Source organism: Erigeron canadensis, chromosome 7, assembly GCF_010389155.1.
Source record: "Erigeron canadensis isolate Cc75 chromosome 7, C_canadensis_v1, whole genome shotgun sequence".
NCBI classification, from domain to species: Eukaryota; Viridiplantae; Streptophyta; class Magnoliopsida; order Asterales; family Asteraceae; genus Erigeron; species Erigeron canadensis.
In genome coordinates, this window is record NC_057767.1 from 25,192,623 (window position 1) to 25,210,062 (window position 17,440).

At 31.5% G+C, this 17,440-nt stretch overlaps 1 protein-coding gene across 2 annotated transcripts; it reads right to left on the bottom strand.

Annotated features, from left to right (window-relative positions):
• Nucleotides 1-10,623: 10,623 nt before the first annotated feature.
• Nucleotides 10,624-17,187, bottom strand: LOC122607608 (amino acid transporter AVT6A-like). Of its 2 annotated transcripts, XR_006325070.1 has the most exons (6): nucleotides 16,620-17,187; nucleotides 15,055-15,207; nucleotides 13,230-13,433; nucleotides 12,673-13,138; nucleotides 11,635-11,907; nucleotides 10,624-10,835 (listed from the first exon to the last, which is right to left on the bottom strand). XR_006325070.1 is itself a non-coding variant. In XM_043780622.1 (5 exons), exons 1-5 carry the CDS (start codon nucleotides 17,023-17,025, stop codon nucleotides 11,790-11,792), a joined length of 1,347 nt encoding a protein of 448 aa, XP_043636557.1. In that variant the 5' UTR covers nucleotides 17,026-17,187; the 3' UTR covers nucleotides 11,440-11,789. The 2 variants fall into 2 exon arrangements, 1 of the variants encoding a protein (XP_043636557.1); XM_043780622.1 differs by lacking the exon at nucleotides 10,624-10,835 and having other exon boundaries at nucleotides 11,440-11,907.
• Between the last annotated feature and the right edge of the window lie 253 nt (nucleotides 17,188-17,440).

The following is a 17,440-nucleotide window of genomic DNA, read 5'->3' on the forward strand; positions in this document are numbered from 1 at the left end:
ATATGCTAGTAGATATATCATCATCTACTAGTCTTACTCAATTCAACATACAATTGGGACATATAAATTTATTCATCTATGCCCTTCATATCACAACTATGGACACATACATATGTACTCACCTTGATCTTGGCTATTTGACAGTGTATGGTTATTAGACTCCATAAATTGATCTTCACCACCTATACATAATTCAACATATTTATCTTTGAGTTCAATAACTCAATTCTTTTACAATCATCTAACTAATTTCACCATAACTCTAGCTTCATGGTGTTTGGCTTATTCAAAACCTTTTAAAAATCAAATTCTCATAGTAAAGCTTCATACTATATCTACTAGCCAAATACCACCAATTATAAAGTTCTTACTATGTGGGGGGGGGGGGGGGGGGCTTTCATTATCAACATACTTTTTCAATCAAACTATCAATTTCTCAATCAAATTGATTAGGGCTTTACTAGAAAACCTCAAATAATAAAACCCCCAATTTCTATGATTAAAAACCCTAATTTAATAAAGGGAACTAGAACTAGGTTAAGAAAATCAATACCTCAAGAATTCAATAATTTGGACTTGAATCAAAATTCCCCCTTTTCCCTTTTTCTCTCTTAAATTCAGCCACCACCATCCAAAAACACAACTCTAACTTTTCAGTTTTTGCTTCTTGAAGATTAATGATTATTATTGTTATTGTTAAATCACTTGGAAGATTGATTGAAGGGATTGAGAAGAAAATTTGCTTTTGAATTGGAAGGATTTAGATTGTGATAGAAGATTAAAGCTTTTGAGAGAAATTAGACTAATGATTCATCAAGCAAAAATGGCTGGGCTATTCCCCCTTTGCCACGTAAATATAAATGGGTATTTTTTTACCCGCTATTAACTAAAGTTCCAACTAAATTAACCCCTTATCTCAAAACAAAATACTAGGAAATTAATTTAATGTTAAAACTATAAAAAAAAGGTTAATTTTCTATTACCTTAAAATTATTGGGGTGTTACAATCAATACGAAAACTAAAGAAGAAACATACGAAAATTAACTCCATATAAATACTGATTCCAGTTTACCCATTTTTTTACAACTTTAGTTAAATAAAAAATTTATAGTTTCTTATATTCGAAAAGTGTAAATTATATATAATTTGAAAAATACATACCAATTCATCAACAAAGAACATCTCGAACGTTTTGATTTTCTTTGGATTGTTCCACTCCGAAACAGTCCATACATGCACAACACGGAGTCGTAAACGATGGTTAACATGTGTTGGCTTAAGATTTTCAAGATAAACTATTGTGGTCATATTTTTTGTTATTGAAGAAAAAACCATAACGAACCTCAAACTAAATTAAAGAAAAAATAATAACAATGGTATAAGAATTCAATGTTAAAACATAATAATAATGATTAATTATTATGTCCAATGTGTATAAAAAAGAAAAAACCTTTTGTAGTTGATCGTAGCTTCTTTTTTGTTTTCGTACGTGAGTTATATTATAGATTACCAAAAAACCGAAAAGTGTAAATTAAATATTTTTAAATTGGGTGAAATTGTAAATTGGTGATGGAAAACCAAAAAGTGTAAATTAATTATTTTTATGTGTAAATTGGTGATGGAAAACCAAAAAGTATTATTAATTAATTTTAAATTGGGTTAAAGTTTAGATTGGTGATGAAAAATAAAAAAGTGTAAGTTAATTATTTTTAAATTGGGTTAAAGTGTAAATTGGTGATGGGAAACCAAAAAGTGTAAATTAATTGTTTTAGATTGAGGTTAAAGTGTAAATTGGTAAGGAGAAACAAAAAAGTGTAAATTAATTGTTTTAGATTGGGGTTTAATTGTAAATTGGTGATGGAAAATCAAAAAGTGTAAATTAATTTAGATTAACTACAAAAAATTAGAGGATTAATAAGGATAGAGGATTAGGCTAAAGAAAAGGAATTAGGGTGTCAAGTGTACCCCAACCCCCTCTTTTAGTTATATTATAGATAAATATAACTAAAAGAGGGGGTTGGGGTACACTTGACACCCATAATCCTCCTCCTTTAGTTTAAAACTCCCTTCACATTAATCTTTTATTTTTTTAATATTTTTTAAATTATTAAATCTAAAAGCGGACCTTATTATTAATAAAACAATCATTTTATCCTTAAAAGTCTCCCAAAAATTATATTATATTATATTATATATATATATACAACCTAGGAAAAAACTCTCACATATTCTCAACAAAAAAAAAATATACGACCAAACCCAAAAAAAAAGTCGACTACCAAAAGGTTCGATCTCCTCCTAGACCAGGTAACATATTTTTAATTTTTAAAGATCATCACTTTTATGTAATTCAATATATTATGAACTTAAATTATTATTATCATTATTGATATTATTATTATTATTGTTGTTGTTGTTGTTGTTGTTGTTGTTGTTGTTGTTGTTGTTATTTTAATTTAGTTTGTTGTTTATAATAGGTTCATTATGGTTTCTTTTTCAACAACAAAAAAATAAGATCATATTAGTTCATATTGAAGATCTTAACCCAACACATGTTAACCATCATCTACGACTCTGTATTGTGCATGTATGGACTATTTCATAGTGGAACAATTCGAGGAAAATCAAAACGTTCGAGATGGTCTTTGTTGATGAATTGATATGTATTTTCAAATTATATATTGTACACTTTTTGTTGAGCTTAACTCTAAATCGTTTAGTCTAAATTTTTTGTTTGTGTTTGTAGTAAGTTTAGATACAACAAACTGTAAATTTTTTATTTAACTAAAGTTGAAAAAAATAGGTAAAACTGAAATCAATGTTTATATGGAGTTAATTTTCATATGTTTCATTATTTAGTTTTCGTATTGATTAAATTGTGATATTGGTCATAGAGATTTAATATACTTGAATTCCAATTTTTTAGCTTTGATTAACATATTTTGAAACTACCCGTCCATTTGACGGGTCTGAGCACTAGTATGTATATATATATATATATATAGTTTTCTTATTTTGAGAACCATTTTTTTTGTAAAAACAATGAAAACTGTTAAATTATATTTTTGTTCACATTTTTTTTGTTCATTCACATGTGAAATAATATAAAAATATATGTTGTAGAAGAAACTTTTTGAAGAAACCTTCAAAGTAGCCTACTATGAACTTGTGAATGAATTTGTTCACATTTTCCATACACATGTGACAAACGACTATATATAAGGTTTTGAAAAAGAATTTCTTCTGCAAGATATATTTTTATAACTTTTCACATGTGAATGAACAAAAGAAACATGTGATCCAATATAAAATTTAAGAGTTCTCACGGTTCTTACAAAAAAATTGGGTTCTCAAAATAAGGGTCATATATATATATATATATATGGAAAAGTGAATATAAGGCTGTCCAGCATCTAAGTTTAGGTGTGGAACCCCTCACAAACTAAGTTTTTAATATTTTTTGAATTTCAATTAATTAAATCACATGGCCCCCCCTGATTTTTATGGATTAAAAAAACAATATGTGAGTGTTTCACACCTAAGCTTAACTACCTAACAGCCTTATATTCTCATCCTCATGTCACACCCCGACTAAGGCGAAAAACTCGGGATACGACGTATAGTACACGCGTCATGGATATTACATAGGAAGACTAAATGAATCCACAAATATAGATAGCCTTATCATAGATTTTCACAAACATTTAACATAAATCCAAATACAAATAAAGCATAATCCAACTCCCACGCAAGGGATCAAAGGTTAGGCATAATGCCATACTAATACAAAAAGAACATAAGATGACATAGCAGCAACAAGGAATCCAAGAGTCCAAAGTCTGTTATAAAGGCTCCATGCTACTCTCCTCAGCCACCTCTAACCTATGCACTTGAAAGGATACTTAAAAGCGTCAAAACAATGGTTGGTGAGTTTGTTGTATTGTAGTCTAGGTTGTCAGGTTAACGGGATGCATTTAATGTATACTCAATGTTTCCATAATCACAAGGTTGCCATAATCACAATGTTGCCAATGACTTATCGCGGTTGACATAATCATAAGGTTGCCATGGACTTATCAAGGTTGACACCACTTACGGTACCAGGCTAAGGTTGACTATGAAGGGACTTACGGTTCAACAACCAGCCATGCTAACAATGGAGGGGACTTACGGTTCAACAACCAGCCGTGCTCAAAAACATGTATCCAATGCATCCAAATGTATCCATAATGTAACCATAATGTAAATCAATAGGTACCCAACTCATGAAATCATATATGTATCCAAATCACGTTATCAAAATGTATCCCAAGATATGTTATCAACATGTATCCAAATATGTTATCAAAATGTATCAAAATAGATTATTAATCGTGTAGTCAAAATAGGTTGTCACAATATCATATCACATAAATACTGTTTTACAAGAAAACATTTTGTATCATTTCAGCCCCGAGAAAACATGTAAAAAGGGGACCACGAAGCTCACCTGAATGCTAGCAACAAGATTATGCTACACAGGATATCAGTAAGCAAGTAACCGACACGCAACAATATCAAATCTGACCAAAATAGATGTTTGTGATGATGCTTAGAAGGTAGAAAAATTGTTTTTGACACTAAATCTAAACAAAAGTAAGGTTGAATTTCATTAAAGCTTGTTGTTTATGGGGTAGTAATGGTGAGGTAGTAAGGGAATATGGGGTAGTAAAAAAAAGGGGGGGTTAGTAAGGGTATGTGTGTGTTTTGCTTGGAGGCTAAGTCGGTGGAAATGAGAAATTGTGAAGGAAAAAGATTATTTATATGTAGGGTAAAAGAGAATATTTATACAAGGCCTTAATACCAAGCCTAACCAAATATGATGCGGCCACACAAATACGAGGCTGACTCCAAATACGATGCCAAATTAGAATTACGATGCCGACTTAAAATACGAGGCTGAAACCGATTTACAAGGTCGTATTCACTGAAAGGTTTATTTTGACTCGAAATTTTAAATGGTCAACACACGGATGTTATATATATATATATATATATATGAGGTTGAGGTTCTAAAATTCCTAAAACAAAAACAAATGATCCAATCTAAAAGACAAAAGTGAAATCGGATGTCATCTTTTGATGAAATGTCATTGCATTCCTCTTGTATTTATTTATTTACATAAGACTATTAGACATTAGCGAGAATCCAAAACTTGTATCTATTAAACATTTCTTTTAAAAGTCTTTTTTTTGGTTTTTTTTTTCTTATTGTTAATGTTTGTTAAACTGAAAAAATGAAATATAGGATATGTATGTAATTCATAATAATCTTTTTAAAATAAAAATTAAAAAGATAATTGAACATATTATATCTATAATCCCTTATAAGGAGGATTGAGTTTAAAACATTCAGCATAATTTTTGTTTCCAAAATACACCCACTTTATTCCTAAAGTTTCAAATTTACCCTTCCACATAAGAAAAAACTCACACATCTTAGAAACACATATCTACACAAACAAAAACCCACCGGTGTCTATCTTTATTTTTCTTCTGATGCCGCCAGCGCCGAAATCAAATTCCCACCGATGTCTTTTTTTGTTTTGTTTTTCTTGCATGTTTCGTATGTGATCACCGTAAAGCCGCTGCAACGTGCGGGCACCGGACTAGCCTCTATATAAAAACATAATAAACCTATAAAAAGCAGAATAAACTGAATTTTTGTCGGTGACAATTGGATTTTTGTTTCAGTCTTCGAAATGAACCTTGAAATAAAGATGTGTGAGTGTGGGCGAATATCTTGTCTTAATCGATGGAAGTTAGATATACGGAGTATCATATATGAAAATGTAAAACAAAAAAATAATTAGATATTGGATTGTTGACTTCTTTCCCATTCTACACTTTACACCTAATCCCACATTTTGAACAAAACCTATGTATCATTACTTTACCCCACAAATTCCTACTCTATGCTTTTTCCTCCCAATATGTTTCTACCACTATTTATTTTTTCAATTTTATAATTCCTCATTATATTGAACTTTTGGTATGTAGTATTTGTTAGGGGTGAGTATGGGTCGGTTTGGGTCGATTTTTGCTTAAAATCGAAACCAGAACTAGAAAAATCAAAACCATTGGATTTGGTTTTTGTTTGGTTCGGTTTAGATCGGTTTCGGTTTTTGTTTTGATTTTTTTATAAACATTGTTTTTTTTTTTACATTTTTTGTTTATTATGTTATACATATAACTTTCAATTTTTAAGAAAAAAAAAAAATGATATAAGAACTAAAATATAGAGATGCATTTTATTAACTAATTATATTTTTTAGGTATTAAAATTGGTATAACTTTTATAAAATGAATTGATTTTAATGTATATTTTCATATAAAACATACAATTTATATAGATTTGTATACTAAAAAGACAAAAAGTTTAACATATTTAAATATTTACAAAATATATCTAATAAATATAAATGTAATATGATATAAATATAGAATAATTTAATATATACATATGGTTCGGTTCGGTTTTTGATCGATTTTTTGGCATATAAACCGAAACCCGAACAGATCCGTTCACTTTTTAGAAAACGAAAACGAAACCTATGGTTTTCGTCTGGTTTTCAGTTTTTTCAATTTGGTTTTGTCAAGTTTTTCGGTTTTCGGTTTTTGCTTACCCCTAGTATTTGTGACTCAAAGGGCATTTGGTTTTTACATGTCAAATAATCATGCTTGTCACATTGGTTAAATGATTAAAAAATGTACTTTAAATGAAAAGGACATACTATGTAGTTATTATTAAAACTTATTTGTTTGTAACTAATTACTGTATCATGTACGGTACACGAGTTAGATCACTTTATAAATCTTGCAATGGGATTCTCTCAAGTTTGAAGTTGGGAGGATCTTGACTTTTGATTGAAAATCAAAGACTAAGATTAAACAAATATTATTGAATCTTGGCCCTTGATTTTCATCCAAGATTCAAGATCCTCCATCAACTTAGAGAAACTTGAGGGAATCTTCCTCCATAAATCTTTAGCTGTTATAGTCGGCTGCTAGAATTTGAGAGTAGGTACCACCAATTTCCAACTTATATGATGGCCATATTGGACTATTGGTGATGTTAAAATATAATGAAAAAAATTATAAAAAGTAACTTTTTTATACAAATTTTCTTTTAAATGGAACATATTTATTTTCTGTCTATTTAAAAAATCTCATTTATAAAAATATTACAATAAAGAAAACGTAGTTAGTTCTTAACAGCAGCCCTCCTTTAAGTGTCACATCACTACTGCCACGTAATCAATTTTGTTAACGTGGCAATTGACTTTGACAAAAATACATATATAGTGTTTATATATACCAAAAATATATTCCGGTTTCACACACTCTCTTTCTGTGTTTTGTTTTCCATATTTTTCAAGGTTCGTGGGTTTTCGGGGGAAGAAAGAAAAAGAGGGGGGGGGGGGGGAGGACGGGGAGGGAGAGTGTGTGAAACCGGAATATATTTTTGGTATAAATAAACACATATATCTGTATTTTAGTCAAATGTCATGTAGGCAAAATTGATGACGTGGCAGTGGTGACATGACACTTAATGAAAGGATGTTGTTAAAAACTAACGATATTTTCTTTATTGCGAAATCTTTAGATATAAGATCCTTTGAATAGACGAAAACTAAGTAGGTTTTATTTAATAAAAATTTTGTGTAAAAAAGTTATGTTTTTATGTTATTGTCCCTAAAATTTAAAGTGATAATTAACGATATGAATTAATTTATCTTTATTTGCTTATTCTTTTTTTTTTTCCAAATAAATACTGATTTTCTATTTACTAGTATAAAGTTCTTCCATTTAGTTTATATATATCTTATGGATAAAATACTCATTCTAGTATACTTAAAAGATTTAAATTCTAAGGGTTATGTTCAAATGCTATATAATGTAATATATAAAATGGAAAATGAAATGCAACCACTAACAAAAAACAAATTTTGAAAAACAATTACGAGTATTTATTAACCCTTTTATTCATAAGTATACATAATCTCCTGATTTATGTTGTAGTTAATATCCTTGCAGTCAGCAGGGATGATTAGCACATATATGCTAGATACTTTTATTTTTATTAGGTACGAGCATGGTACTGGCGCAATGCGGCAGTGAGTCAGCGATGACGGTGATGACCACATCTATTGGTGTAGGTAAAAATATTTGATTTAAAGGGGTTAGTAGAGATATTTCTAATATGATGAACTAATGGTGTAATTTAATATTAAGGGTTGATGGTGATTTAATTCATTAAAAGTATAAGTATTTTGGTTAATTCGCATGTCCGTAAACTTTCAAGATAGGGTTTATAATTTTTATATAGTAGTATACAAGTATAGAAAATCTAATTTCACATTGAAAGTTGGCCAAACTCTATGTAAATATACAAGTTTATATGCTACTTCTTATAGCATTATATGATTTTACAACAAGATTTTTATATTGGGTTTGATGAGTTTAATTAACTAAAAAGATTATAACATTTTCTTACAAGTTTATATGCTACTTCTTATAGCATTATATGATTTTACAACAAGATTTTTATGTTGGGTTTGATGAGTTTAATTAACTAAAAAGATTATAACATTTTCTTACAAAATATTTAACCAGTCCCTCTAGTCGAAATATTATCTACTTCGATAGATTCTCTTTTGATCAATATAGGTTATACGGAATTACGGATTATTGTTAATATTTTAAGTGAATATTCACTGTAAAAGATTAATATAATAAACGGACGAAGTTTTGGAACAAAGGAATATACTTTTGCAGTAAATCAGTAATGGATACAACCAACAACACGAATTAATGATACTTAAAATATAAAGTCGCCACCCTGTGTTGTGTTTCTTTGTAGGGTGTTTGTTAACTCTCTCAAATTCTTCTTACTTCTAAACATAAAGCATTTTTAACTTTAAAATAAATTATATTTCAATACAACATTTCATTAAAATTCTTAACCCAAAGTTTTACGATCTTTCAACTTGACCTCTTAAATTGTTTCAACTTGAACCGTTGAACTATATTGTATGTTTATTTTCTCTTCTTCTTTTTTTCATTTCTATAATAATATGAATGTATACTATATTGATTTTTAATTTCTTATAGTTATTACTAAGTGCCTTTGACTTCAATCAAAGCAATACACTAATTATGAAACGAAGATTATATATGAAAGCGTCTTTGTGTTTATATATGAAAGCGTCTAGTCTTCGTGTTTACAAGACATTATAAAAAACTATTACTACCTTATACAAACTGTTGTTACTATTTTCGGGTTGGTTAATCAAGCTATAAGGGGATTAGGAGTGGTAAAAGAAATTTTATCAACCCTCTCAAATTCATCAAATCACATTCATCCAACTCATTTTAATTTTTCAACCCTCTCAACCATTTTTACTAACATCCATTAAATTTTTAACCCTCAAATTTAATCTAATCACAAACACTCTCTCTAATCCCCACACGCTTTCTCTTGTTTCTCTCTCTTGGTCTCCACACTCTTCTCTCTTTTAATCATGTGGTCATTCTCACCTTTTGATTTTATCACCACCGGGTTGTGATACCTCCCACCAAACAGCCGATTCATAAAATCGATACTGGCGACGGTGTTACCGTTGATATTGAGTATAAAATCTCCACCCTATTTATTCACTCCTAGTGCCCTAAGGGATTTTGATTTTTTGGTTCAGTCATCTTGATCATTTCAAAAACAAATGATTACTTAAAAAAATAAAAATACTAACATGCTTAAATTTATATTTTTATCTACATGTACACCTTTATTAGTCCATTAAAATTAAGATGGTGAATAGCCCGTCAAATTAACATGTTATTTGAAGGTCACTATAACGCGAACACCTCCACAAGGTGTTCTAATTATTATCATGGGCATCTTTATAAAAAGTCTCATGTTGAAATTCCGCTATTTACAATCATGTAATTGCAAAGAGAAACGTTCAGAAGCGGTCATAGGATACCTGGTTTGGCTACGTATATTTGAGTCAAAACAACTTGTCTTTCTTAAATAGCCCGAATAAAGAACAACACACTCATTTACCCATTTACTGTAGGTAGTCCACAAGCCTACAAGATTACCCGTTTATTTCACCACCAACAACAACGATACTTAATCATGTTGTGAACGGACTATGGAGGAGCCGAGGAGGTAAGATATACACAATGATATCCATATCCGATGGTAAAGAGAATGCTTCAAAAAAGACCTCAGACAAACATTTGCTTCCTTTAACATTTAGCGAGTGAGCTCACTTTAGTTCATGCCTTTTAGGCATTCATTGACTATAACAAGAAACTGTAGCTAATTACCTCATTGGCTTGTCACAGGCATTAGACAATTTTTGCTTTCGTTCATCAGTATAGATAAATACTCCCAAATATAGTACATTGACAAGTCAGACATGGTTAATGGCTTAAATGACATATGATTAGTGATTTGTAAGTTTGAACTTACTAAATGAAACATCATACTACTATTCTATTTTAATTTGTTTATAATGGATAGTTAAAACTGATTAAAATTTTCATATTATCAACTGAATACCAAATATAGGGAAACATGTTGGAATCTTTCAACTGTCTTCCATCACAAACATCCTATCATATCACAAGGAGAGCAAAGAAGCTATAAATGGATTTCAAGAAAAGCAAAGATGAGTGGCGTCATGTTGGAACAATGAGAAATCCCCAGATTGGTGCAGCGTCGGAGCAATAAAGCAAACCCACCTGGTCTTGTGGCCGACTCGTCTGGATGACAAACATGGGCCAGCTGTTACATATATATGGTTATTAGGTACTGTTACATGTATGTCAAATGTCCTTTAGATGTGTTTACTTGTGTGTTTTCAAAATTTGACAAATCATTTGCAACAACTTGAGGATAACTAACTATTAACATGTAGCATTTGCGTCAAAAAAAACACATAAATAGTGTTGTCGACATTATCAGGGGAAAAAATAAATAAATCATATTGCAGTTTTAAGACTTTTCTAAGGTGATAATGTGTGACCTTTTTTAGAAACTATCATGATGGCTACTCATTGCTTTCATGATTTGGTCTGCATTTCAGATCGGACCAATCATGTCGGATTCTAAGTTTGAGTCTCCACTAGTTTAACCCCTAAAATGTATACAGGTTTGATATGATAGTAAGTAGCACAACCATGATTTAGTCCATCACGGTTTAAACACTCAATGTTTGATGAATAGCTAAGAAAAGACGTGGGTTATATTCAATATAACTTAAAGCTTTTAGCATGATCAAATCATCACTCTTAGAATCCTCATATTAAACCAAATGGTGGTTAAACTCACATTAAGCACACATGCCATTCATAAACAATAACAACTAACCATCTGGAGAAACAGGACAGGAAAAAGAAAATTTACCTTAAAAATCATATATTTACCGTAAAAATTAAACAATAAACAAATTAATTATAGTCCGAAGGTCAATGATGCTAGTATGCTACCCCTAACTGCACAGTACAGCCATATAGTAGTTCAATACTTCGATCCAATTGTTGTATAAATCGTATATAAAATGATAACTTTAAAATGAATATACCTTCATATACTTGTCTCAGCTCATCTGCTTTGAATGATTAATTTTGGGGTCAAACACATATTTGTATATGAATGCAGAACTTCATGTAACTTATCTACATTTGTATACTGCATTCTACGGATAATAGATATGATCAAGTGCTACTCATATTCTTTCTAAAAAAAGAAGCTAGAAATGTCACTGAAGATGGCCATGATGCTTGAAAATATTGCCAATATTATCATCACCCATGAAACCCTCATGTCCTTTTTGGTTGCGATTCCATGAGTGTCCCTGCAACAACACAATATTAAATTCCAGTTCCAACCAATTACAAGCTAATAGAAGATTATCTTGGTTCACATTTAACATTTTCATCATGCAATAAAAGATATATAAATGGGGGAGTCTATTATTTGAGTTCTTGACTTTCATGACATACTGGACAATTTCCAGAAAATGAAACAAGATTCATGTCACTTTCAAGTTTAAAAGTGTGATTTCTTTGTCCATCAAAGTTGGACCTGGATATAAAGTTGTAGACTTTAAGCCTAGTATTCACTTTCCGAGGTAGCAATTTGAACCCATAAATTTATGACATGGGCTGGTTGATTCAAGCTATGTTTTAACTCGGTTCAAACATGTCAAAAGACTTCCAAAGAGTATATTTAATAAATAAAACCTTGTAAAGTATTGTATACAAAAAAATTATTGCAACTGGAGTAATATAATGTTTGATATCATTCTTGAATCTTGACTTAATTGTATAAAACTTTTAAAATTTTTGCATAACTAGTGTTTTGGTCAACCCAACCTCATTGTACCATATGTTAACCAGTTTCGACTCCCAGAGTGTTTTACCAGTTACTCAACCCACCACTTTGTCACATTTAACAGCATTTGGGAACTCTTGTAGGTCAGAACTCACATCCTCACTATTGACTATTTACACAAATTATTCATAAACTAGCTGAAAAGGGAAATAATACACTATCCATGGGACATTCAACAACCAATAATATATGCAATATAAGTGACTGAGCATATAAAAACTCTCACCTCAGGGCAACAGCAGCTGGAAAGATGAAACCAACAGAGATGGTAGCAGTGGCCCCAGTAAACTGGAAGGCATCCCAAATGCTAGGCACAAAATTGGCTCCAAGAAATATAATACTCATAAGAAGAGCCGTTACCATAAGGAATCTTCGATTGTCAAAGGCAATAGGTATTGCATATGGGAAAAGAAGGCCATCGAGGTTGAGGCGTAATGAGAAAAAAACAATGGGGAAAACAAGCATCAAATGGAGGCAATAGCTTATTCTCACAACATCATTAATTAATGAGCTATATGGGATTCCAAGATCACCATCAAAATTGGCAAGTACATCATCTTGAGTATGATCACCAAAGAGTAGAAATCCAAAAAAGCTAGTCGCTACATAGACAGAAGAGCATAACATGATCGATGTTTTAACTATAGACTTCATCTGGGAAGAATCTTTTAACTCATTGTCTATCGGGTGAACTGTGGAAAAAATGAATATAAAGTGAGGTCAAACATAAATTTGTTTACCATATAATATAGTGAACAAAAACGAGGAATAAAATTTCAATACCATTGTGGTGGCAGATGTAGGCGGTAACTAGTACAGGAACAGTTGTAAAAAGCTTCAAGAATGATGCTCGATCAACAAGCTCAGAATGCAAACGTGGCATTTCAATACTTCCATTGATTATTTTGGTCACAGTTACTCCAGACATGATCACCACAAATACAACAGCTAAAGCCACTGACAAGGCTGATGTGTATCTTAATGAATCTAGCACCATTAGTTAAACAAATGAGAAATGAGAATATATCATACTATAATTTATCTTCAACATACTGATTGCTGGACATGATATCATATTGTATTATCATCATCCACAACTTATACAAGTCAAACGGTTTCTATTAGGTTTCATTTTGGCAAGTCCTGACTACTATGGAAAAAGATTTAGAATGTTGATCAAGTAATTGCATGTTAACAGATACAGTTTAAATCGATGGAGAAGCTTAGTTCTTAATAAGGCAAATTTTAAAATCTGAGAAAAGGAGACCTACTTATCAAAAGAAACATGTCCTTTTAGTGTTTGGGGGTTCCATTCTAACAGTATCTTTCTATATGGAACTAAGGTGTAAATTTACAGAAAAGGATTACACTTGATGTCATTTAGGTAGCAAATCAGGTCGATGCAGTAAGCATATAAAAAGAATAATAATGTCATTTTTGCAAATAATCTAGTTTCCTCTCTTTGCTGGAAGACATGTTTCCTTTCAATATTCTTAGACGAGAATGCTATTTTTAGTACATGCCTTTAACTTTTTCTTCTGATAGCAAGAGCAAATCTTATTAATCCCATAAATTGGGAGACAAAGTACATGAAGGCAGGAACCTAGCAATTACCAATATTTATTTCATGTCTGTTTACTGTTTAGTAATTGTTCTCATGGAAGTTGGGACAACTTGCCAATGTATCTACCGCTTTTAACCCAATTTTGGCCAAATTCTCTTCTTAATCTTATAAGAAAACTGAATCCCCCAATAATATAGGTTTTACAGCAAAACAAGCATTTGATATAGGAAAAAAGTCAAGGTGATTAGGCAAGAAGAATGTTAAGGAAAGCACGCAATAACATACCTAGGCTGATCCCAGACGAAAGGCAATACCCAAGGTTCTAAACACTAATGTTCTTCCACATCCCAACTTGCAAATTACCTTTTACTTGTAATATTTATTTTGCCAGGTCTTTGTTTTTTTTTTTTTTGCTAAAACTAGACTAGTCATGCCGTTACCAACTAAATACTACTGTGCTGGTGTTTAACTGTTTATCAATCACTGGAATTTAAGAAAAGAAAGAAAAATCTCTAAGCTGCACTAGATATGGTCATCAACTCTATGGTGGACAACAATTCAAATTTTAATTGCATAAAAGTACCTTAATGGAAAACGATTATAAATTTGGCGTTCTGGTTTAATCAGTTACAAGCATCAGCATATCTTTTTATCCAATGATTAGAGAGTTTGTAATTCCTAATAATAACTCTATCTTTAAGATATTGACAAAAGAACAGTTATTTATGTTTCAAACCCCATATTTATTTGACATCTCAGGTTCAATACAAAAAAAACATCTGATGATATAATCTATGGCAGTATGGCAGGCACATCAAAATTTTGATTACATGCAATTACCTATCTTATTATATTCTACTATAAGTCTATAACAACACTGGCTACAGACATACAAGAAGCTAAACAGCTTCAGCAGAATTTATTATATGTATATCATAATACTACAACATAACATTTAATCTAATGCCTTAACTTTGTTACATCAAAACATTGAAAACTAGGCAATGGGTGTGTGTATATGTATAAAGAGTAGGCTAAACTCACCTACACGTTTGAAGGATATAAGAGGAGAGAAAACAATGAGGGTCGTTAGAAGCATCAGAACAGAACGTGTGGTCCACCAATTATCTCCGAACCATTCTTGCATCACTCCCAAATGGTGTTCCCCCTCTGACCATGTTCCAGATAGCACATCCCCTGTCACCAAAACTTACAGAGCATTAAAATCACATTTTTTTAAGCCCACATACTATTCTGTTGTCATCTCTCGCAAAATTTTAATATTAGACAAAAGTTCAGACGGCATGGTCATGATACAAACTTATGATCACCTCAGTTTTTCATGCGATTTGACTTCATAGTATTTACTTGAAACACGAAAACTAAATGATGTTTTGTGGTTTCCAAATCTAATTACATCTTAAGTTCTAAGTAAAATGATCATACTTAACATCACAAGCTGTTGTGATTAGATTATACACAATTATACAGAAGTATTAGGGACCATCCATGTCTCATGATTTTCGGACCTCTTCAAAATTTTAAAAAAATATTCTTTTTTATAATCATTAAAATGTGAGACGCAATTAGAAGCACAAATGCATTTTTTACCTGACCAGGCACTAAAGATGACTGCCTAAGTGGAATCTCTAAGTGATAAGTAAACCAAGTACTTTGGAGTAGGTTTAGGGCCGTTAATTGCCATGATATGGAGCAGTTAAATAATAGCAACTCATCTTGTATAAGACCCTGCCCGATAGTTGGTACAGTTTTAGAGTTATATCTGTTCATATTCTATGATGTAAGACTTGAATATAAATAGTTGCCCGTATATTAAGTCAATCACTACGATCCATGCCTGACGACATTAAATCTTTGTGTTATGTTCTTCCCTTAGTTTATCGCGTTTTGCCTGACAATGATACAAAAACTATGATAACTTGATATATAGCATGTAATCTTGGACAAAGGAGATACTCCCTCTCTGTCCCAAAATATTATAGCCTATTTTTTCCTTGCACACGAACACACAATCAACCCTCCCGTACCCTTAACTTCTTTTAAATCCTTACTTATAAGTACTTATCTGCCCAAAAATACCTACCTGCGTAAACAAAAGTGCTTGATCCTTATAAAGTAAAGCGGTTTTTAAAAAAGTACTTGTTATTGGTTATCCGCTTAAAAAAAACGATAAGAATTCCCAAACACCCCCGCAAGCTATCAAACTTTAGTTGATACTCATTTATAAAAACCAACAAGATTAGATAAACGGTTAACACCCTTGCCTCTGGATACAGAGGTAAGGGTTCTATGACTTCTATCCTTATGTCTTGCAAGACCGGAGGTCCTTTTCTATCTTAGATAGAAACTGGAAGTAACCTCTCTACACCGTCATGATAAGGGTAAGGTTGTCTATATCTTAACCTTCGTCATACACCGTTGAGGTGACCCAGAACCTATAGAAGACGGCATTGGGTGTTTACTTGCTCACTTACTTTACCGTTTATACTATTTGTCTATTTGATAATAATAGTACTATTACTATATAATAATGTATATACAATTATTTTGAGACGAATTAAATATAAATCAAAGGAAAGATAATGTACCAATGATGATCATATAAACAACAAGCAAGCCGGCATTATTAACAACAATGCCAGCTTGCAAAAGGGTCTTTCCGACCCCACCAAATGTATCTCCGACTAATCCGGAATACGAATTAACCTTAGCACCTTTACTAAACCTAAGTATCATATCAACTGAACATTCAGTCAACATTCCAACTAAAACTATAACTATTAAACCAGGGATCATTCCTAATTGTTTTAAGGTCGCCGGAAGTGCCATGATTCCAGCGCCGACGATTGTTGTTGATAAGTTGAACACGGCGCCGGAAAATGAGGCACCCGAAAATCCTGATTCTGATTGGGATGTGGGTTCGTGGAGATTTTGGGGTAATAGTGGTTGTGACCGGAGATTCCGGCGGTGTTTCCGGTCACCGGCAAATGGCATTTTTGTTGGATTTGGATTTAGTTTGATGTATATTGTTGAGTGAAAACGTTTTTGTCGGAAGTTATAACAAACAAATTAAAATATTTTCCTAATTATTCATATCTTTCTGGTGATCTGTTTAGATTTTCCAAAAAAATAGTTTTCATCTATCAATCGCTAGCCTCTTTAGTATTCGAAATCATGTTTGCTATTTTGGTAGAACAAATTTTTATTTATTTTATATCTTTTGCTATTTACTTTTAACTCTTAATTTGGTTTGTTTATAAATCTATTTATTATGGCTAGACTATTACCCACGCAATACAACGGCGTAGAAGGCGGCTTGTCGATGGTGGTAATGGCGACTTGTAGTGGTAACGGCGGCGAGTAAGATAGATAATTGATATAAAATAATAATTCACATGTGATTTAAGAA